The sequence below is a fragment of the Girardinichthys multiradiatus genome, chromosome 6 (assembly GCF_021462225.1).
Source record: "Girardinichthys multiradiatus isolate DD_20200921_A chromosome 6, DD_fGirMul_XY1, whole genome shotgun sequence".
Taxonomy (NCBI): Eukaryota; Metazoa; Chordata; class Actinopteri; order Cyprinodontiformes; family Goodeidae; genus Girardinichthys; species Girardinichthys multiradiatus.
Genome location: NC_061799.1, coordinates 14,438,424 through 14,462,304, shown reverse-complemented (window position 1 = coordinate 14,462,304; position 23,881 = coordinate 14,438,424). Strand labels below are relative to the sequence as shown.

The 23,881-nt window shown below is 42.9% G+C and overlaps 1 protein-coding gene across 3 annotated transcripts in view; it reads left to right on the top strand.

Annotated features, from left to right (window-relative positions):
• lyn (LYN proto-oncogene, Src family tyrosine kinase) overlaps positions 1-21,320 on the top strand; it is a 39,721-nt gene extending 18,401 nt beyond the window's left edge. For all 3 annotated transcript variants that reach the window (XM_047368044.1, XM_047368045.1, XM_047368043.1), the window contains 5 exons: positions 6,589-6,771; positions 10,819-10,895; positions 18,337-18,490; positions 19,578-19,709; positions 20,647-21,320. In XM_047368044.1, coding sequence (XP_047224000.1) covers positions 6,589-6,771; positions 10,819-10,895; positions 18,337-18,490; positions 19,578-19,709; positions 20,647-20,849 — 749 coding nt within the window. In that variant the 3' untranslated portion in view covers positions 20,850-21,320. The remainder of the gene's footprint in view (positions 1-6,588; positions 6,772-10,818; positions 10,896-18,336; positions 18,491-19,577; positions 19,710-20,646) is intronic.
• The last annotated feature ends 2,561 nt before the right edge of the window (positions 21,321-23,881 follow it).

Here is a 23,881-nt window from a genome sequence, read left to right as displayed (position 1 = left end):
TCTTGTGATTTTCTGAAGAAAAATTAAAAACCAGTGACTCACTGTTGCATATTTCTGACATGAACTGCAGTTGAACCCTGTTAGTCAAGTTGATTACAGCTCATAAGGCACACGTGTCACATACAAAATCATATAAATCTATTTTGTCATTTGTGGGACCAAAGATAATACACAGCTCAAAAAAATAAAGGGAACACTCAAATAACACATCCTAGATCTGAATGAATAAAATACTCTCATTGAATACTTTGTTCTGTACAAAGTTGAATGTGTTGACAACAAAATCACTCAAAAATTATCCATGGAAATCAAATTTATTAACCAATGGAGGCCTGGATTTGGAGTCACACACAAAATTAAAGAGGAAAAACACACTACAGGCTGATCCAACTTTGATGTAATGTCCTTAAAACAAGTCAAAATGAAGCTCAGTATTATGTATGACCTCCACGTGCTTGTTTGACCTCCCTACAACGCCTGGGCATGCTCCTGATGAGACGGCGGATGGTCTCCTGAGGGATCTCCTCCCAGATCTGGACTAAAGCATCTGCCAACTCCTGGAAAGTCTGTGGTGCAACGTGACGTTGGTAGATGGAGCGAGACATGATGTCCCAGATGTGCTCAATCGGATTCAGGTCTGGGGAACGGGCGGGCCAGTCCATAGCTTCAATGTCTTCATCTTGCAGGAACTGCTGACACACTCCAGCCACATGAGGTCTAGCATTGTCCTGCATTAGGAGGAACCCAGGGCCAACCGCACCAGCATATGGTCTCACAAATGGTCTCAGGATCTCATCTCGGTACCTAATGGCAGTCAGGCTACCTCTGGCGAGCACATGGAGGGGCGTGCGGCCCTTCAAAGAAATGTCACCCCACACCATTACTGACCCACTGCCAAACCGGTCATGCTGAAGGATGTTGCAGGCAGCAGATCGCTCTCCACGGTGTCTCCAGACTCTGTCACGTCTGTCACATGTGCTCAGTGTGAACCTGCTTTCATCTGTGAAGAGCACAGGGTACCAGTGGCGAATTTGCCAATCCTGGTGTTCTCTGGCAAATGCCAAGCGTCCTGCACGGTGTTGGACTGTGAGCACAACCCCCATTTGTGGACGTCGGGCTCCCATACCATCCTCATGGGGTCGGTTTCTAACTGTTTGTGCAGACACATGCACATTTGTGGCCTGCTGGAGGTCATTTTGCAGGGCTCTGGCAGTGCTCCTACTGTTCCTCCTTGCACAAAGGCGGAGGTAGCGGTCCTGCTGCTGGGTTGTTGCCCTCCTACAACCTCCTCCACATCTCCTGGTGTACTGGCCTGTCTCCTGGTAGCACCTCCAAGCTCTGGACACTACGCTGACAGACACAGCAAACCTTCTTGCCACAGCTCACATTGATGTGCCATCCTGGATGAGCTGCACTACCTGAGCCACTTGTGTGGGTTGTAGAGTCCGTCTCATGCTACCACGAGTGTGAAAGCACCACCAACATTCAAAAGTGACCAAAACATCAGCCAGAAAGCATAGTTACTGAGAAGTGGTCTGTGGTCCCCACCTGCAGAACCACTACTTCATTGAGTGTGTCTTGCTAATCGCCAAAGATTTCCCCCTGTTGTCTTTTCCATTTGAACAACAGCATGTGAAATTGATTGTCAATCAGTGTTGCTTCCTAAGTTGACAGTTTGATTTCACAGAAGTTTGATTTACTTGGAGTTATATTGTGTTGTTTAAGTGTTCCCTTTATGTTTTGAGCAGTGTATAATTTTACTCAGCATTACATTTTGTATCGAAGAGGAAAGTGTCTGGCAGGTTGACTTCAGCGGAGGTCTATGATATGTGGCAGAGGTATTGTTTTTTAGTCCAGACCCATCTTATTGATTCAACATATGTCAGCACACCTTTAGTCTCGGCTTTTATTTTACACACAAACACAGTTTAGAGGTCAATCAGAGCTCAGCTCAGCTAAATATTATTGCAAAATGCCCGGTATGTCACTCAAGCAAGGTTTTCTTACTTCAGTTTGGAATGCAGGACACATGTTATAATGTTCTAGGCAGTGAAACTATGTGCCTTAGCAACATCATAGACAACTAAATTATTAGGACCTATCTAAGAGGCAATATCAATGAATCAAATGTGTGTGTTATTTTTTTTTACATTTAAAGGGCAGTTTATCAACAAATGTCCTCGTTCTGTTAAAAAAAAAAACATCTTTCTCAGTGTTTTCCAAATAGGTTTTCAACCTCACCATACCCTCATACCCTGTCGTAACATATACAGGTCCTTCTCAAAATATTAGCATATTGTGATAAAGTTCATTATTTTCCATAATGTCATGATGAAAATTTAACATTCATATATTTTAGATTCATTGCACACTAACTGAAATAGTTCAGGTCTTTTATTGTCTTAATACGGTTGATTTTGGCATACAGCTCATGAAAACCCAAAATTCCTATCTCACAAAATTAGCATATCATTAAAAGGGTCTCTAAACAAGCTATGAACCTAATCATCTGAATCAACGAGTTAACTCTAAACACCTGCAAAAGATTCCTGAGGCCTTTAAAACTCCCAGCCTGGTTCATCACTCAAAACCCCAATCATGGGTAAGACTGCCGACCTGACTGCTGTCCAGAAGGCCACTATTGACACCCTCAAGCAAGAGGGTAAGACACAGAAAGAAATTTCTGAACGAATAGGCTGTTCCCAGAGTGCTGTATCAAGGCACCTCAGTGGGAAGTCTGTGGGAAGGAAAAAGTATGGCAGAAAACGCTGCACAACAAGAAGAGGTGACAGGACCCTGAGGAAGATTGTGGAGAAGGGCCGATTCCAGACCTTGGGGGACCTGCGGAAGCAGTGGACTGAGTCTGGAGTAGAAACATCCAGAGAACACCGTGCACAGGCGTGTGCAGGAAATGGGCTACAGGTGCCGCATTCCCCAGGTCAAGCCACTTTTGAACCAGAAACAGCGGCAGAAGCGCCTGACCTGGGCTACAGAGAAGCTGCACTGGACTGTTGCTCAGTGGTCCAAAGTACTTTTTTCGGATGAAAGCAAATTCTGCATGTCATTCAGAAATCAAGGTGCCAGAGTCTGGAGGAAGACTGGGGAAAAGGAAATGCCAAAATGCCAGAGGTCCAGTGTCAAGTACCCACAGTCAGAGATGGTCTGGGGTGCCGTGTCAGCTGCTGGTGTTGGTCCACTGTGTTTTATCAAGGGCAGGGTCAATGCAGCTAGCTATCAGGAGATTTTGGAGCACTTCATGCTTCCATCTGCTGAAAAGCTTTATGGAGATGAAGATTTCATTTTTCAGCACGACCTGGCACGACCTGGCACCTGCTCACAGTGCCAAAACAAATAATGAACTTTATCACAATATGCTAATATTTTGAGAAGGACCTGTATACTGAAATACTTGAAAGGTGGTTGAGATTTTCTATGCAGTTATAAATCAGAGTAGAGGGGTTTATCAAGGCTCCTTTCTTGGGCCATTTTCCTTTTTCCTACCTAGATCTGATTTTAAAGCATTACAACTTCTCTTACCATACCCAAGTTGATGACACATACAGTACAGACCAAACGTTTGGACACACCTTCTCATTCAAAGAGTTTTTTTTATTTTCATGAATATGAATATTGTAGCTTCACACTGAAGGCATCAAAACTATGAATTAACACATGTGGAATTATATACTGAACAAAAAAGTGTGAAACAACTGAAAATATGTCTTATATTCTAGGTTCTTCAAAGTAGCCACCTTTTGCTTTGATTACTGCTATGCACACTCTTGGCATTCTGTTGATGAGCTTCAAGAGGTAGTCACCTGAAATGGTTTTCACTTCACAGGTTTGCCCTGTCAGGTTTAATAAGTGGGATTTCAAGCCTTATAAATGGGGTTGGGACCATCAGTTGTGTTGTGCAGGAGGTGGATACAGTACACAGCTGATAGTCTTACTGAATAGACTGTTTTGTATTATGGCAAGAAAAAAGCAGCTAAGTAAAGAAAAATGAGTCGCCATCATTACTTTAAGAAATGAAGGTCAGTCAGTCCGAACAATTGAGAAAACTTTGAAAGTGTCCCCAAGTGCAGTTGCAAAAGCCATCAAGCGCTACAAAGAAACTGGCTCACATGAGGACCGCCCCAGGAAAGGAAGACCAAGAGTCACCTCTGCTGCGGACGATAAGTTCATCTGAGTCACCAGCCTCAGAAATCACAGGTTAACAGCAGCTCAGATTAGAGAACAGGTCAATGCCACACAGACCACGTGACAGCTGGAAGGAGATTACCTGGTCATATATAGGTTTAACACACACATACAGGGTTGAATGATTGTTGCCACACAGAGTTCTAGCAGCAGACACATCTCTAGAACAACTGTTAAGAGGAGACTGTGTGAATCAGGCCTCCATGGTAAAATAGCTGCTAGGAAACCACTGCTGAGGACAGGCAACAAGCAGAAGAGACTTGTTTGGGCTAAGGAACACAAGGAATGGACATTAGACCAGTTGAAATCTGTGCTTTGGTCTGATGAGTCCAAGTTTGAGATCTTTGGTTCCAACCACCATGTCTTTGTGCAGCGCAGAAGAGGTGAACGGATGGACTCTACATGCCGGGTTCCCACCATGAAGCATGGAGGAGGAGGTGTGATGGTGTGGGGGTGCTTTGCTGGTGATACTGTTAGGGATTTATTCAAAATTGAAGGCATACTGAACCAGCATGGCTACCACAGCATCTTGCAGCGGCATGCTATTCCATCCAGTTTGCGTTTAGTTGGACCATCATTTATTTTTCAACAGGACAATGACCCCAAACACACCTTCAGGCTGTGTAAGGGCTATTTGACCAAGAAGGAAAGTGATGGGGTGCTGCACCAGATGACCTGGCCTCCGCAGTCACCGGACCTGAACCCAATCGAGATGGTTTGGGGTGAGCTGGACCGCAGAGTGAAGGCAAAAGGGCCCACAAGTACTAAGCATCTCTGGGAACTCCTTCAAGACTGTTGGAAAACCATTTCAGGTGACTACCTCTTGAAGCTCATCAACAGAATGCCAAGAGTGTGAAGAGCAGTAATCAAAGCAAAAGGTGGCTACTTTGAAGAACCTAGAATATAAGACATATTTTCAGTTGTTTCACACTTTTTTGTTCAGTATATAATTCCACATGTGTTAATTCATAGTTTTGATGCCTTCAGTGTGAAGCTACAATATTCATATTCATGAAAATAAAGAAAACTCTTTGAATGAGAAGGTGTGTCCAAACCTTTGGTCTGTACTGTGTGTCACCAAATGACCACAATCGCTTATAGTCAATGAGTAGATTTGTCAATAATGTCAGAACGTGGACGGGTCAGTTTCCTGCTGCTTCATGTAGGAAAAACAGAAATTACAGTTTTTTGTCCCAAAAGTGAAAGATTAGAGATTAGCTCTCAGCTGCACTCCATAAAGGTAATGACATTGTCATTAAATTAGCCATATTTTCTTTGTTTATTTTTTATTATGTCTTAGCCTCTAATTTTTTTAATTAGCCCTTTCAAACCTATTTTTGTCATATATTGCCTATTTGTTTATTTTTACGTAAAGCATTCTGAGATTACCTTGCGTATGAATGCTGCAATACAGGTAAACCTCCCTTGTCTTGTCCTCTAAGCATGTCAGAGTTATACAGACAAGATTGATCACAGTCTTACATTGAAGTTCAGGGGACATAAAGTTACTGTAGGGTCTATGTTGGATTACCTACTCAGAACCAGAACGTTGTTTATAAATGTCTTCATCTAACAATGCTTTTAAATGTTTCTTCTGTTTTGTTTTTATTTTTGTACTGTGGAATAACAAGTTATTGTGGGACCCACTATTGCAATATAAACCAGCAAAAGAATAAAACTAAACAGTATATGGTACATGTAAATATGTCACATGAGCTTTTATGATAATGAATGTAACACCTAAACTGAAGACTTTTTTGCAGTGCAATAGCATTGTCTACCTGACAAATGGCTATAACTTCATTATTACATTGTTATGAAAGGAAATTAAGCACACTGCAAACCTCACTGTCATTCAGCACAACATTTTGTTCAGGTATAACTAAAAATATTTATTAGAGAATTTGATCACCATCAGACACAAACACTTGACCAAAACCCTTGAAATTGCCTGTTATAAAGCTTATAATGAAGTATAGTTCTCTATGGTAATATTTTGTCGTTGTGAGACACAGAATCATACGTTAAAAGAATCTTATTCATGTCACTTATTCATGTGCTCAGTTTTTAGAGCCACACACAAGTGTTCCCTTGAGATATTTTTCTCAGTTGTCACCCTTAGCATTAATCATAATGTTCCTTCCTGCTGTTGCACTTAACACGGTAGAAGTTCAAAACTAGCCCATGGCCAAAGAAAAGAAACAATAAATTGTGTGCAGTTCAGTACTCAATATGAAAACGGTTTGCCTTTTCCAGACTACCAAAGTCTCATTGTGGAACCAAAACACATGAAGCCATGTGTGAATAAACAACCATGCTCTTGTTTTTATGGATCTGTAATAGTGTTCCCTATTCCCCATGTCTTGTTTTCATGCTATGCACTTACAGCTTACTACAACAACACAACCAAAGTAGCGGTAAAGACCCTAAAGCCTGGCACTATGACAGTTGAGGCTTTCTTGGATGAAGCCAACGTTATGAAGACGCTACACCACGACAGACTGGTGCGGCTCTACGCCGTCGTCACCAAGACAGAGCCAATCTACATCATCACTGAATATATGGCAAATGGTAACTACACCCTTTTTTACTTTCTGCAGACATTATCAAAGTGAGCATTTTAATGCTTCGCTTCTTCGTACCCACACATCGCCATTTAATCCTGACCTAAATCTGTTTTGAACAAATAAAACAAGTATTTCATGCCCATTGCCTAATAATTTATTTCTCTTCTTATTTAAGTATTCTGATGAACCATGGAGATGAATAATAATAAAATGCTCAAATTTCAGGAAATGTAATTTGTGTAGTATTTTCTGAATATTTCATATTTCAGCTGTCATGAAACACATCATATTATAAACGATGCTTAAATGGAATCTACTCCTGCTTGATAATAAATACTGGGGTAACATAGCCAATAAAAAAATAGACAATCAGTAGATTTAAAATCTATTAAAAGAATTGGCTCTCAAGTGTGAAATATATCTTCAAGGTGGCTGTAGGTTTGGTACAAAATGTCCAAAAAGAGGCTAAATGATCAGCATCCAATTTCAATCACTCCTACAGTGTATTATTAGTGACATGATATGTGCATATTTACCATTAAACACATTTTTTTATATAAAAAAGCCTTTGGAGAGTAAAGGAGGTATGTGTTGAAATGGAATGCTATTTGACATCATCTGTCAGTTTAAAAACAAAAACAAAAAAAATGGCATCCAAGCACCTTGGATTATGGTGAACTAGATTACTGAGATACTACACCCATTGATATACTGGACTGGACATTACGTGACTACGGCATGACACACATGCGCCATTGCTATGCATTGAGTCAGTATGGCTGCAGAAGCAGAAGCAGCATCAAAAGTACACAAAACTGGTTCTTTTTAAAGGCCAATAAAGTTTTATAAGCAGAATGACATATTACTTCAACAGTTTGACTTGAATGTAATTGAGATACACTTGACATGAAATGTAATTCATCCTGGAAAGATTCACAAAATGGAGAAACAACAAGATGACAGTTAGAGAGTTTATTAATGAAAGATTATTTCTTTGGCGCTCGGACCCCAGAGGAAGACGTAAACGCTGAGGATGAAGTGGGTTTGAATAAACCTTCTTAGGATTATGATTAGGTACATCTTCCCTCCTGGGACCCGATCCTGGTGGTGGCGTAGGCGTAGGTATATTTGGAAGGAGTTGGGAGCCTATGGTGGAGAAGGGGTGGAGGAGGGTCGAAGCTCAGCAGAAGGGCAGTGTCTTCCATGCAGAAGGTCCTTAAAAGCGATGCCCTGGGAGATGATTGGCCGAGGAAAAGTGCGGACCTGCCGTTTATTGGAGCAGCCAGTGAGGATAGATTGGACACGGTGGGGGTGGTGAGTCTTCCAACTTAAATTTTCGTTTAAACTCCATTTCGACCTGGAAAAACTCACAAAATGGAAAAAAAACAAGATGACAAATGATATGCAGCTTGAGCTGTTACAAATCAATTGACAGCATGGCAATCTTTGTACCAAGGTAGGTATACCTGTCAAAACTGTAATGCACAGTTCCCACACTGCTTAGAGATCTATGTTTAGGGAGAGTACATATTTCTATGTATCATAACATCAGCATTTTTCTCAGCTTTAATTTTAGCCACATTTTTTTTTATCGGATTAAACTATGCCGTGGTTTTGTCCTGGCCGTGGAACACTGGACCAGTTCTAGTATCTTGGGGTCTTGTTCATGAATGAGGGAAAAATGGGGCGGGAGATCGACAGACAGATGGTGCTGCATCAACAGTGATGCGGCGCTGTACCAGTCTGTCGTGGTGAAGAGAGAGCTGAGTCAAAAAGTGAATCTCTCGATTTACCGGCCAATCTACGTTCCTACCCTCATCTATGGTCATGAGCTTTGGGTCATGACCGAAAGAACGAGATCACGGATACAAGCGGCCGAAATGAGTTTCCTCTGCAGGGTGTCTGGGCTCTCCCTTAGGGGTAGGGTGAGAAGCTCGGTCATCCGGGAGGGACTCAAAGTAGAGCCGCTGCTTCTCCACGTCGTGAGGAGCCAGTTGAGGTGGCTCGGGCATCTGGTTAGGATGCCTCCTGGACGCCTCCCTGGTGAGGTGTTCCGGGCACGTCCTAACGAGGGGAGGCCTAGAGGAAGACCGAGGACACACTGGAGGGACTATGTTTCTCGGCTGGCCCGGGAACGCCTTGGGATTCCCCCGGACGATGGATGGATGGATGGATGGATGGATGGATGGATGAATGGATGGATGGATGGATAAACAATAAGGGCGCTACGGTTTTAGTGACAGATGAATGCTCATCCCACATCAGAACATCATGATTTTGTTTGACTCAATGACTCAATGCATAACAATGGCACCAGCGTGCACACGTCACTATCTATAGCGTCTAATTAAGTGATGTCCAGTCCGGTAATACAGGTCCTTCTCAAAATATTAGCATATTGTGATAAAGTTCATTATTTTCCATAATGTCATGATGGAAATTTAACATTCATATATTTTAGATTCATTGTACACTAACTGAAATATTTCAGGTCTTTTATTGTCTTAATACGGATGATTTTGGCATACAGCTCATGAAAACCCAAAATTCCTTTCTCACAAAATTAGCATATGTCATCCGACCAATAAAAGAAAAGTGTTTTTAATACAAAAAACGTCAACCTTCAAATAATCATGTACAGTTATGCACTCAATACTTGGTCAGGATTCCTTTGGCAGAAATGACTGCTTCAATGCGGCGTGGCATGGAGGCAATCAGCCTGTGGCACTGCTGAGGTCTTATGGAGGCCCAGGATGCTTCGATAGCGGCCTTTAGCTCATCCAGAGTGTTGGGTCTTGAGTCTCTCAACGTTCTCTTCACAATATCCCACAGATTCTCTATGGGGTTCAGGTCAGGAGAGTTGGCAGACCAATTGAGCACAGTAATACCATGGTCAGTAAACCATTTACCAGTGGTTTTGGCACTGTGAGCAGGTGCCAGGTCGTGCTGAAAAATGAAATCTTCATCTCCATAAAGCTTTTCAGCAGATGGAAGCATGAAGTGCTCCAAAATCTCCTGATAGCTAGCTGCATTGACCCTGCCCTTGATAAAACACAGTGAACCAACATCAGCAGCTGACACGGCACCCCAGACCATCACTGACTGTGGGTACTTGACACTGGACTTCTGGCATTTTGGCATTTCCTTTTCCCCAGTCTTCCTCCAGACTCTGGCACCTTGATTTCCGAATGACATGCAGAATTTGCTTTCATCCGAAAAAAGTACTTTGGACCACTGAGCAACAGTCCAGTGCTGCTTCTCTGTAGCCCAGGTCAGGCGCTTCTGCCGCAGTTTCTGGTTCAAAAGTGGCATGACCTGGGGAATGCGGCACCTGTAGCCCATTTCCTGCACACGCCTGTGCACGGTGGCTCTGGATGTTTCTACTCCAGACTCAGTCCACTGCTTCCGCAGGTCCCCCAAGGTCTGGAATCGTCCCTTCTCCACAATCTTCCTCAGGGTCCGGTCACCTCTTCTCGTTGTGCAGCGTTTTCTGCCACACTTTTTCCTTCCCACAGACTTCCCACTGAGGTGCCTTGATACAGCACTCTGGGAACAGCCTATTCGTTCAGAAATGTCTTTCTGTGTCTTACCCTCTTGCTTGAGGGTGTCAATAGTGGCCTTCTGGACAGCAGTCAGGTCGGCAATCTTTTGCAGGTGTTTTGCAGGTGTTTAGATTTAACTCGTTGATTCAGATGATTAGGTTCATAGCTCGTTTAGAGACCCTTTTAATGATATGCTAATTTTGTGAGATAGGAATTTTGGGTTTTCATGAGCTGTATGCCAAAATCATCCGTATTAAGACAATAAAAGACCTGAAATATTTCAGTTAGTGTGCAATGAATCTAAAATATATGAATGTTAAATTTTCATCATTACATTATGGAAAATAATGAACTTTATCACAATAAGCTAATATTTTGAGAAGGACCTGTATATATCAATGACTACACCAATAGCTAATATGTAATAATATAAAAATTAAAACAGACATTCCATTGTATAGTTATACAGTTAAAGACTCTATGTCCTTCCTATTCTTTTACGTCTTTAGGAAGTCTTCTAGACTTTTTAAAGAGCGACACAGGAAATAGACTGCAACTACCAAAGCTCATCGATTTCTCAGCGCAGGTAATTCTTTTGTTTTTCATTTTGTACTTCTTACATATTCAAGTTTCCTTACTAAACTTTATGTATAAGCCAGTATGTGACACTCACTGTATTATAACTATAAGTAAAAGTACCGGGTTTCTCACTGTATAACAGTATTTACACAAAGGTTGTAAGCTAAAATTTATACACTTTCATTTAGAATTGAAAAGGTCCCATTATTCCTACTGCTGCTCTTTATAGTGCAACATAAGTATAACAAGCTGATATCAGCAGGTTAATTAGCTGGGCTATTTGCTAAGGTAGCCAGCCTGCAGTTAGTCATGCTACTATTAGTTTGCCAACTGTAAGGTTTTCAAAAAGGTTATCTTAATAAGTTTGACAAATGCCTCTCCTTTGGTTTCCACAGCATGAGGGTTCAGGTTTGCACGACCACATATATTTCCAAACTGTCAAATTTGGCTCTCAAGTTAGCAGGGTGAGAGTGTAGTTGCCTTATTTCAGCCAGATGAAATAAGAAAAAAAAACAAACCCTCCTTGAACCGCCACCTTAATGTGGAGGAGGGGTTTGAGTGCTCAAATGATCCTAGAGGCTATGTTGTCTGGGGCCTAAATGCCCCTGGTAGGGTCTCCCATGGCAAACAGGTTCTAGGTGATGGGTCAGACAAAGAGTGGTTCAAGAATCCCTCATGAGGACCAAAATATCGAGGCACGTGGTGGCCGGGTTGCTCCTCGGGGACCCAGCCAGGCCAAGCCCGAACGAGAGACGCGAGGCCATCCCCCAGTGGGCCCACCACCTGCAGGGGGAACCGCGAGGGACCAGTGCAAAGAGGATTGGGTGGCGGACGAAGGTGGAGACCTCAGCGGCCCGATCCCTGGATGCTTAGGCTGGCTCTAGGGACGTGGAATGTCACCTCGCTGGGGGGGAAGGAGCCTGAGCTTGTGCGGGAGGTCGAGAGATATCGACTAGAAATAGTTGGGCTCGCCTCCACGCACAGCGTGGGCTCTGGAACCCATCTCCTTGAGAGGGGTTGGACTCTCTTCTACTCTGGAGTGGCCCACGGGGAGAGGCGGCGGGCTGGTGTGGGTTTGCTTGTTGCCCCCCAGCTCAGCCGTCTCGTGTTGGGGTTTACCCCAGTGGATGAGAGGGTCGTATCCCTGCGCCTTCGGGTTGGGGAGAGGTCTCTGACTATCGGGCCGAGTGGTAGTGCAGAGTACCCGGCCTTCTTGGCGTCCCTGTCGGGGGTGCTGGATAGTGCCCCTCCCGGGGACTCCATTATTCTGCTGGAGGACTTCAACATCCACGTGGGGAACGACAGTGACACCTGGAGAGGCGTGATCGGGAGGAATGGCCTCCCCGATCTGAATCCGAGTGGTGTTTTGTTATTGGACTTCTGTGCTAGTCACGGATTGTCCATAATGAACACCATGTTCAAACATAAGGGTGTCCATCAGTGCACTTGGCACCAGGACACCCTAGGCAGGAGGTCGATGATCAACTTTGTTGTCGTATCATCAGACCTTCGGCCGCATGTTTTGGACACTCGGGTGAAGAGAGGGGCTGAGCTGTCCACCGATCACCACCTGGTGGTGAGTTGGATCCGCTGGAGGAGGAGAAAGCCGGACAGACTTGGCAGGTCCAAGCGCATAGTGAGGGTCTGCTGGGAACGCCTGGCGGAGCCCTCGCACAGGGATGTATTCAACTCCCACCTCCGGGAGAGCTTCGACCAGATCCCGGGGGATGTTGGAGACAAAGAGTCCGAGTGGACCATGTTCTCCGCATCTATTGTCGATGCTGCTGCCCGTAGCTGCGGCCGTAAGCTCTGCAGTGCCTGTCGCGGCGGCAATCCCAGAACCCGGTGGTGGACACCGGCAGTAAGGGATGCTGTCAAGCTGAAGAAGGAGTCCTATCGGCTGTGGTTGGCTTGTGGGACTCCTGAGGCGGCTGACAGGTACCGTGAGGCCAAGCGTTCTGTGGCCCGGGCTGTGGCAGAGGCAAAAACTCGGGCCTGGGAGGAGTTCGGTGAGGCCATGGAGAAGGACTACTGGTTGGCCTTGAAGCGATTCTGGCAAACCATCCGGCGCCTCAGGAGGGGGAAGCAGTGCTTCGCCAACACTGTTTATAGTGGGGTTGGGAGACTGCTGACCTTGACTGAGGACATTATCGGGCGGTGGAAGGAGTACTTCGAGGATCTCCTCAATCCTGCCATCACGCATTCCGTGGTGGAAACAGAGGCTGGGGACTCGGGGTTGGACTCTTTCATCACCCAGGCTGAAGTCACCGAGGTGGTTAAAAAGCTCCGCGGTGGCAAGGCTTTGGGGGTGGATGAGATCTGCCCTGAGTACCTCAAGTCTCTGGATGTTGTAGGGCTGTCATGGTTGACACGCCTCTTCAACATTGCGTGGCGGTCGGGGACAGTGCCTCTGGACTGGCAGACTGGGGTGGTGGTCCCCCTTTATAAGAAGGGGGACCGGAGGGTGTGTTCCAACTACAGGGGGATCACACTCCTCAGCCTCCCTGGTAAGGCCTACGCCAGGGTATTGGAGAGGAGAGTCCAACCGATAGTCGAACCTCGGCTTCAGGAGGAGCAGTGTGGTTTTCGTCCCGGCCGTGGAACACTGGACCAGCTCTATACCCTCTACAGGGTACTTGAGGGTTCATGGGAGTTTGCCCAACCGGTTCACATGTTTTGTGGACCTGGAGAAAGCATTCAACTGTGTCCCTCGTGATGCCCTGTGGGGGGTGCTCCAGGAGTATGGAATCGGGGGCCCTTTATTAGGGGCCATCCGGTCCCTGTACGAGCGGAGCAGGAGTTTGGTCCGCATTGCCGGCACTAAGTCGGACCTGTTCCTGGTGCATGTTGGACTCCGGCAGGGCTGCCCTTTGTCACCAGTCGTGTTCATAACTTCTATGGCCATGAACTTTGGGTCATGACCAAAAGAACGAGATCCCGGATACAAGCAGCTGAAATGAGCTTCCTCCGTAGTGTGGCCGGGCACTCCCTTAGAGACAGGGTGAGGAGCTCGGCCATCCAGGAAGGGCTCGGAGTAGAGGCGCTGCTCCTCCACATCGAGAGGAGCCAGTTGAGGTGGCTCGGGCATCTATACCAGATGCCTCCCGGACGCCTTCCTCGGGAGGTGTTCCAGGCACGTCCCACTAGGAGGGGACGGCCCAGGACACGCTGGGGGGACTATGTGTCTCGGCTGGCCTGGGAACGCCTTGGGCTCCCCCTGGAGGAGCTGGAGGAGGTGTCTGGAGAGAGGGACGTCTGGGCGTCTCTGCTGAGTCTGCTGCCCCCGCGACCCGGTCCCGGATAAGTGGAAGACGACGAGTACCATTACGAGAAATAAGAAAAACTGTCACTCTGGTACTTTCTCTGGCATATAATTTACATGACTTAAAACTGTAAAAATAAAGAAAGATTGTTGCGGTTTTGAATCCTTAACTTTTTTAAATCTTGGTAAACGTTGATACTCGTAACTGACCTACTGTCATCATCAGACAGAAAGAAAATATGTTTTTCCTTTGGCTAAAACCTATAATTGTTTAAAGCTTAAAATTTAGGTACAACTAAATCTGCTAAAAAGCTACAAATTTAGTTTCAAAGCTACTTAATCTACAATCAATATTTCAGTCAAGCTAATTCAAAGGCAAGGGTTTCTGTTGAAGAGTAATAAAAATGACACAAATACAGGTAGTATTGATGCTCAGTTAGCTACAAAGCTACAGTTTTAGTTACAAAGATAATTTAGCTACAAAACCACAAATTTATTTACAAAGCTAATTTAGCTGTAGATCTGACTTAGCTGCAAAGCTAATTAGGCTGCAAAACTACAAATATTGTTTCACAGCTAATTTAGCAGCAAAACTACAAATTTTGTGATTAAGCTAATTTAGTGATTAAGCTAATTTAATTTTTTTTACAAAACTGCAGATGTAGTTACAAAGGTAATTTAGCTACAAAGCCGAACTGGTAGCTACAGTGTGACATATGTAGTTGCAAAGTTACATTTGTTACGGGGCTACACATTTGGCTACCAACCTAGATTAAAAAAGACAAATTTTTCAATCTATCTAAATCATGAACAACTATTTCTGTTAAAAACTGAGTGTAACAATGACATGAACATGGGATAATTTGCTATCCAATTCTAGAATTGCGCTGCTCAAGGTGGCAGCAGGTTGGAGTAGATCTGTTACTTTTGATTCTGATTTATTCTTTTTTGGGAACTATTCCTCTTGTGGTGGATACAGATGATTTTTTTTGGACGACTGTCCACTCCGGTGTCGGATGCTGTGCAGCTTGGAAGATTTTTCTTAATGCTTTCTATTTTTGGACATTTGTTATGATGCATCGCCATGGCAATGGGGTTGTTTCCTACAACCGGGAGCAGCTGATTAATATCTCAAAAGCTAAAATAATACTTCAACTACAACCCCAAATCCCTGACGAGTTGAAAAGGAGACGCCGTGGATGCAGAGCAGGAGCTAAGAGAAGAGAGAGAAGGAGGAAGTTCAAACCATCTCTTCCATCGATTATGATGGGCAATGTGAGATTGTTGGGAAACGAGTTGGATGAACTCCAAGCCCTAGAAAGGACCCAGCCAGAGTATCGGGCATGCAGTATTATGTGTTTTACTGAGACATGGCTGCAGGATCATATCCCCGACTCCAGCGTCTCTCTGCCGGACTTTTTAACCATACGAGCAGACAGAGATTTAAAGAGGAGCGGCAAATGTAAAGGAGGTGGACTGGCTGTACTTGTGAACAACAGATGGTGTAATCCAGGACATGTAACTGTGAAGTGTCATCTCTGCAGTCCAGATATTGAACTCTTGGCAGTAAGTTTTCAGCCACATTATTTAGCCAGAGATTTCAACAGTGTTATTTTGGTAACAGTTTAGGTTCCACCTTCCGCTGTTGGCGACACTGCATGTGATGCCATCAGCTCAGTTGTTGCTAAGCTAGACACAAAACCCCAATGCTTTTGTGGCAATTTCTGGTGATTTTAACCATGTTTCCTCTCTGCTACACTTCCAACATTTCAACAGTTTGTCAGCTGCTCTACCAGAGAAAACAAAACATTGGATTTGTTTTATGCAAATGTCAAGGACTCATACATCTCTACAGCAAGACCTCCTCTAAGCAAATCCGATCACAATCTTGTTTTTCTCTGCTCGAAATATAAGCCCCTTGTTCAAAGGCAACCTGTAATAAAGAGGACTGTGAGAAAATGGTCACAGGAAGCTGAAGAAGCTGTGCAAGGTTGCTTTGAGGCTACAGACTGGGACGCACTGTGCCAGCCACATGGAGAGGACATCAATGCCATGACTGAGTGTGTAACCGACTATATAAACTTCTGTGTGGATAACATCATCCCCACCAGAACCGTGAGATGCTTCCCCAATAAAAAACCTTGGATCACCAGTGACCTGAAGGACCTGCTTAAAAAGAAAAAAAGAGCCTTTAGAGAGGGAGACAGAGAATTATTGAGGAGTATACAGAAGCAACTTAAAGTCAAGATAAGAGACAGCAAGGAGGTGTACAAGAAGAAGTTGGAGAGCAAGCTCCAGCAAAACAATATCAGAGATGTGTGGACAGGGATGAAGAAGATCACAGGCTTCAAGCAGAAGGATGATCAGACCGATGAAGGTCTGGACAGAGCCAATGAACTGAACACATTCTTCAATAGGTTCAGTTCAGAAACAAGCTCAACATCTTCCTCTCCTGCTCACAGCCAAACAGACATTCCACCTTCCTTTGACCCACAGGACCCACAGCTGTCCAGTAACACCTCACATTTTTTATCTTCCACCTCAGCCCTAGACCCTTCTGCTTCTACATGTTTGCCTTCAACCATATCAGAAGATGATGATGCTTCCTTTGCTTCCCCCTTCCACCTGTGTGTCTCAAGAAGTCAAGAGAAGATGCAACTGGAGAGACTGAATCGGAATAAAGCTGCAGGTCCAGATCATGTCAGCCCTAGTGTCCTGAAGGCCTGTGCAGAGCAGCTCTGTGGGACTCTGCAGCACCTCTTCAACCTTAGCCTGGCCCAGAAGAAGGTTCCGGTGTTGTGGAAGACCTCCTGTCTTGTTCCGGTACCACAGAAAACTCACCCATCAGTCCTCAATGACTATAGACCTGTTGCCCTGACATCCCACATCATGAAGGTCCTAGAGAGACTCATGTTGGCCCACCTGAGTAAACAAACAGTAAACCATCAGGAACCCCTTCAGTTTGCTTATTGCTGTGGAGTTGGAGTTGAAGATGCCATCATACACCTGCTTCAACAAACCCACTGTTATCTGGACAAAGCCAGTAGCACTGTGAGGATCATGTTCTTTGATTTCTCCAGTGCATTTAATACAATCCAACCTGATTTGCTTTGTCAGAAACTCCAGAAGACTCAGGTGGAGGCCTCAACAATCTCCTGGATCAAAGACTACCTGACAAACAGACCACAATTTGTGAGACTGAAGGGTTGTGAGTCTAACCAGGTAGTCAGCAGCACAGGAGCACTACAGGGGACTGTACTCTCACCATTCCTTTTCACTCTGTACACCTCAGACTTCCAGCACAAGAGAGACTCCTGTCATCTGCAGAAATACTCGGATGATTCTGCAGTCGTGGGGTGGATCAGAGATGGACAAGAAGCTGAGTACAGGAAGGTGGTGGACCGCTTTGTGGCATGGTGTGGAAACAATCATCTCATTTTGAACGTGACTAAAACAAAGGAGATAATTGTAGATTTTAAGAGAAACAGGAATAAGTCAAAAACTATTTCCATCATGGGAGAAAAAGTGGAGGTGGTGGAGGAGTATAAATACCTCAGTGTTCACCTGGACAACAGACTAGAGTGGAGATGCAACTGTGAAGCCATCTACAAGAAGGGACAGAGCAGACTGTACTTCTTGAGGAAGCTTAGGTCCTCTGGTGTTTGCAGCAAGATGCTGCATATCTTCTATAAGTCTGTTGTGGAGAGTGTGATCTCTTCTGCCATCATCTGCTGGGGAAGCAGCATCAGAGCCAGGGACTTAAAAAAGCTCAACAAGCTGATAAAAAAGGCTGGCTCTGTACTGGGGACTCCTCTGGAACCTCTGGAGATCATTGTGGAAAGACGGATTCTTCATAGAATGAAGAACATTATGGAGAACCCTGAGCATCCTCTTCATGAGACTGTCCTACAACAACAGAGTGTCTTCAATCAGAGGCTTCTTCAGATCTGCTGTAAGACGGAGCGCAACAGGAGATCCTTCCTGCCCACAGCCATCAGCATCTACAACGGCTCTCTGAGGAAACCCTCATAATGAGCTACAACAACATTTAATTTCCCTTTGGGATTAATAAAGTATTTTTGAATTCAATTGAATTGTTTTTGTTTTACTTTGTACATTTCAGTTTTTTTTCCTCTTTCCAACAAATGTCTGTGTACAAACAGTCATGTTTTCTGTTGTGTTTCAGATAGCAGAGGGCATGGCATACATAGAGAAGAAGAATTACATTCATAGAGACCTGAGGGCTGCTAATGTGCTTGTGTCTGAGAGCCTGCTTTGCAAAATAGCCGATTTTGGCTTGGCAAGAATCATAGAGGACAATGAGTACTCCGCAAGGGAGGGTAAGCGTTGTGTGTGAATTAGAGAATGAGTGTGTTTTACTTCTCTGTTTTGTTCTTCCGATCACACATGAGCCACTTCCTTTACTCCCTGTGATACACAGAAGCCAAAAAAACCAACAAAAAAAACCTTTGCTGGACAGACTAGTGTTGGGGAATAAAAGAAATACACTTTTTGTTTCACTTTGTAAGAACCTGCTTTTCAGACTCTTGTATTAAATACCATACTGATATAAAAGTTTATGGAAATAAAAAGACATACATGCCTTTACAAGGCATTTATGTGTTTTTATTTATGCTGTAGAATGAGAATAGAGGAATAATTTTCAGCCACTTCAGAAATTATGTAGTATTCATGAACTTTTTTCACAATAAATTACAATAGTACATGTTATTTTAAAATGTAAAATAAAAACTCAGAGAAAGACCAGGCTAAAAACACATTTTTAAGCTTTGAATGGAACCAAGAAAGAGCCCCTGTTAACTAGAAAGAGGAATCTTAATGAAAATTTCCATCCACCCAAACAGAGCCGCTGAGTAAAAGGGCCCTGAAAGAGCCCAAAGGTCTCTCCACAGGGTCTGGGAAACCTAAAGGCAAAATTATAATTACCTCAGCAGCATTCAATCTGTTGGTTCTATAGGGAGGAGCAGATTGATGGAAAACACACAAAAGCCTAATTATAGTTTACCAAGTAATGTTTCAAAAGTGACCTTTCAAAGCAACCAAAATAGCAGAGCGGTAAGTGTAGCAAATATAGCCCATGTATTCAGTTTAACATCTGAATTTTCCAGTCAGGGAATGATTGGGATTTTTTTCTGAAATAACTAAATGTATTTCTGGTTCATAAATGAAACTTGTGTGACCACTCACCTGGAACCGAGAGAAACTGACACCATAGAGACAGGAATCTAAAAAGAAATGTGCGCATAAATAGAACGTAAAACCTCCTTGACACACAACACAGGTGCATTATGTGTGATTGAACAGTGCTGTAGATTATTTACATAGATTAGGCAAATTATTGGTATCCATAATAACCTTTATTTATGTAATATTCTGTGTGTGTGAATATATGTGTGAATATTCCAGGTGCCAAATTCCCCATCAAGTGGACTGCTCCTGAGGCTATCAACTTCGGCAGCTTCACCATCAAATCAGACATGTGGTCTTTCGGTGTGCTTCTCTATGAGATTATCACATATGGGAAAATCCCATATCCAGGTAAGCCACATGTCTAGTGTGTGTCACTTGGTTCTGAATTTATTAATGTGATCACAAACAGTACAACAAAATTTGTGCAACTGATTTAAATGCTTGCATTTAAGCGCTTGCATTTAAAGAGATAGGAAAACTGCTTTGGTGCACGCATAAGTTTCCTAAATACAGTCTAAAGTTTTGGTACTTTGGTTGACTTTAGAAATAAATATCTTTATTATTCTACAGGGTGGAGTTTAGAAGAAAAACATAAATTTGATAAACCAGTTTCATTCTCTGGACCTGCAGTTTTGACTTATTGAATTCAATTCGGCATTTCATAAGCCTGAAAGTTTTTATTTCATATCTGATTACACAGAATATAAACTTGGTTCAAATTCAGGTCAAAACATGTCTTTTCACAGGAAATTAAAACAAAGAGTGCACACATGATGGCAGCAGTGGCAAGAAACACAGCTAAACATGTGAGCAATGAGCCATGGGTACTTGCTATTGGAAAGAAACTCCAAAATAGCATGCATAATACCATTAGTTCAATCAGTGGCTCTCTCATGTCAAGAGGTACAGCTAAACACAGATGCTCTGAGCCTGTAACAGTGTATTCTACATCAGAGAAAAGCGAGTACACAGCATGAAATGCATCAAAAGTTCTGTCAATTACTTTACTCTGGAAATAGAAGCAACAAGAACACTCCATCAGCTGCAAACTTTGTAAACTTGTTGTGTTCTTCTAGATAGCAAAACACATTTGTGGCTCTGCACATTGCCTGGCATTACACTGACATCTACTGCCCTCTGCCTTAATTTAATTTCCCACACTTATACCTACCTGCAGCAACTTCTGCTGCAACGTTTACTCTGCCTTATCAGATCAGCTCAAAAAACTGACCAAAACTATTCCTCTGACAAAGAAGCTCCTAAAATGTGTCTGTATTGTCTCCAGGTATGACTAAGGGAGACGTGATGTCCTCCATACAGCGCGGCTACAGGATGCCCCAGCCCGAAAACTGTCCATCTGAGCTTTATGACATTATGATGTCCTGCTGGAAGAACAAGCCCGAAGACAGACCCACTTTTGACTACATACAGAGTGTTCTTGACGACTTCTACACTGCAACAGAAGGACAGTACCAACATCAGCCGTAGCGGTACCAAGCTGGGAGGACGTCCAATAAAGACATTGAAGACACATAAAGACATTTGACATCCATTGTTTTTTTATCTTCTTCGCATATGCAATAGCATTGTACATATCCCATATTCTGATGTATTGTTTTATTACACTATTAATTAGAAATTACATTTTGTAGTTTCACACCCAGTCTATGAGTATGAAAGTTGTTTTCCTTCAGTATATTTTAAACAAAATTTATTAATTATGTAACATTTTCTACCACTTCTTCTATAGTGGGTCGTTTGAGATTTTTGAGACCTACATTTAAAAGAGAATTGACTGTAGTTGTAATTACAAATACATATATATATCTTTGGGCACATGGTCTCTTAAATATAGTGTTTCACATGTACGAGAAGTTTGATTTGGTGGTAAGGTGTTACACACAGACAAACATACAGCTGGCATAAATAAATTTGGAAATATGTAGTTAAAAACAAAAACAAGTTGTGTTGGAATGTTATGAGAAAAATAGAACACCATGGCAAAGATTAAAATTGGGATTAACTACAGGTCCTTCTCAAAATATTAGCATATTGTGATAAAGTTCATTATTTTCCATAATGTCATGATGAAAATTTAACATTCATATATTTTAGATTCATTGCACACTAACTGAAATATTTCAGGTCTTTTATTGTCTTAATACGGATGATTTTGGCATACAGCTCATGAAAACCCAAAATTCCTATCTCACAAAATTAGCATATCATTAAAAGGGTCTCTAAACGAGCTATGAACCTAATCATCTGAATCAACGAGTTAACTCTAAACACCTGCAAAAGATTCCTGAGGCCTTTAAAACTCCCAGCCTGGTTCATCACTCAAAACCCCAATCATGGGTAAGACTGCCGACCTGACTGCTGTCCAGAAGGCCACTATTGACATCCTCAAGCAAGAGGGTAAGACACAGAAAGACATTTCTGAACGAATAGGCTGTTCCCAGATTGCTGTATAAAGGCACCTCAGTGGGAAGTCTGTGGGAAGGAAAAAGTGTGGCAGAAAACGCTGCACAACGAGAAGAGGTGACCGGAGCCTGAGGAAGATTGTGGAGAAGGGCCGATTCCAGACCTTGGGGGACGTGCGGAAGCAGTGGACTGAGTCTGGAGTAGAAACATCCAGAGCCACCGTGCACAGGCGTGTGCAGGAAATGGGCTACAGGTGCCGCATTCCCCAGGTCAAGCCACTTTTGAACCAGAAACAGCAGCAGAAGCGCCTGACCTGGGCTACAGAGAAGCAGCACTGGACTGTTGCTCAGTGGTCCAAAGTACTTTTTTCGGATGAAAGCAAATTCTGCATGTCATTCAGAAATCAAGGTGCCAGAGTCTAGAGGAAGACTGGGGAGAAGGAAATGCCAAAATGCCAGAAGTCCAGTGTCAAGTACCCACAGTCGGTGATGGTCTGGGGTGCCGTGTCAGCTGCTGGTGTTGGTCCACTGTGTTTTATCAAGGGCAGGATCAATGCAGCTAGCTATCAGGAGATTTTGGAGCACTTCATGCTTCCATCTGCTGAAAGGCTTTATGGAGATGAAGATTTCACTTTTCAGCACGACCTGGCACCTGCTCACAGTGCCAAAACCACTGGTAAATGGTTTACTGACCATGGTATCACTGTGCTCAATTGGCCTGCCAACTCTCCTGACCTGAACCCCATAGAGAATCTGTGGGATATTGTGAAGAGAACGTTGAGAGACTCAAGACCCAACACTCTGGATGAGCTAAAGGCCGCTATCGAAGCATCCTGGGCCTCCATAAGACCTCAGCAGTGCCACAGGCTGATTGCCTCCATGCCACGCCGCATTGAAGCAGTCATTTCTGCCAAAGGATTCCCGACCAAGTATTGAGTGCATAACTGTACATGATTATTTGAAGGTTGACGTTTTTTGTATTAAAAACACTTTTCTTTTATTGGTTGGATGAAATATGCTAATTTTGTGAGATAGGAATTTTGGGTTTTCATGAGCTGTATGCCAAAATCATCCGTATTAAGACAATAAAAGACCTGAAATATTTCAGTTAGTGTGCAATGAATCTAAAATATATGAATGTTAAATTTTCTTCATGACATTATGGAAAATAATTAACTTTATCACAATATGCTAATATTTTGAGAAGGACCAGTATATGCTGATTTTCAGTATTCATTCATATATATATTTATGTGTAGAGAGAGCAAAAGAGAGATGTAGATAATATGTATATATGAAGGTGTGATTACAGAGCTAATAAATTCATAAGCTGCTTTAAAATCCAGCCCCCACACTTAGTTGGTTAGTTACCTATATGAAAGTAGGTCACAAAGGAGGACTAATAGGCATTGGACAGTAAAATGATTTTCCAAACAAATATTTAGCTGTATGGAATATATCAATTTTTTTCAATATAATAATTGAAAGCATGGGTTCCTATTATATTAAGCTTATGTTTGTATTTATAAAATTAGATTAGTAAACTTTGTATTAAATAAATAAATGCAGAAGTTTTTATCATGTTATTTTGTTTAAGCTTCATTTTTAGGATGTGCTCAAAAATACGTTTGGTTTTATTATTATATCATATATATTGGTTGTCTTGGTTGTATAACATCATTATTGTTATCATTGTATGTGTATAAAGGCAATCAACCACCATAACCAACTATATCAAAACACATCATGCTAGAAATTACAGAAGTGATTGTGTCAGTGAGAACATTTGGAAATATTTATTCATGCACTGCTCTTTTCATTTGTGCTTCTGTTTAAATTGAGGGTTCTAAAGAAAAACTTCAGTTTTTTTGAAATGGGGCTCTGTTAAAACGTCATAAACTGTTCTTATTTCCCCAGCATCACAGCATGTTCATTATGTGTGAATTCAGATTATAATTGTCCCAGAGACTGAAGCTAACAGCTAGTTTGAGAGGGACCAAGACCAAAGTGGACTTCTACAATCTTGAAACAAGTCTAGTCTCAAAATCATCTCACCAGTTTATACAAATGTTATTTTGTGAATCTTTAAACTATTGA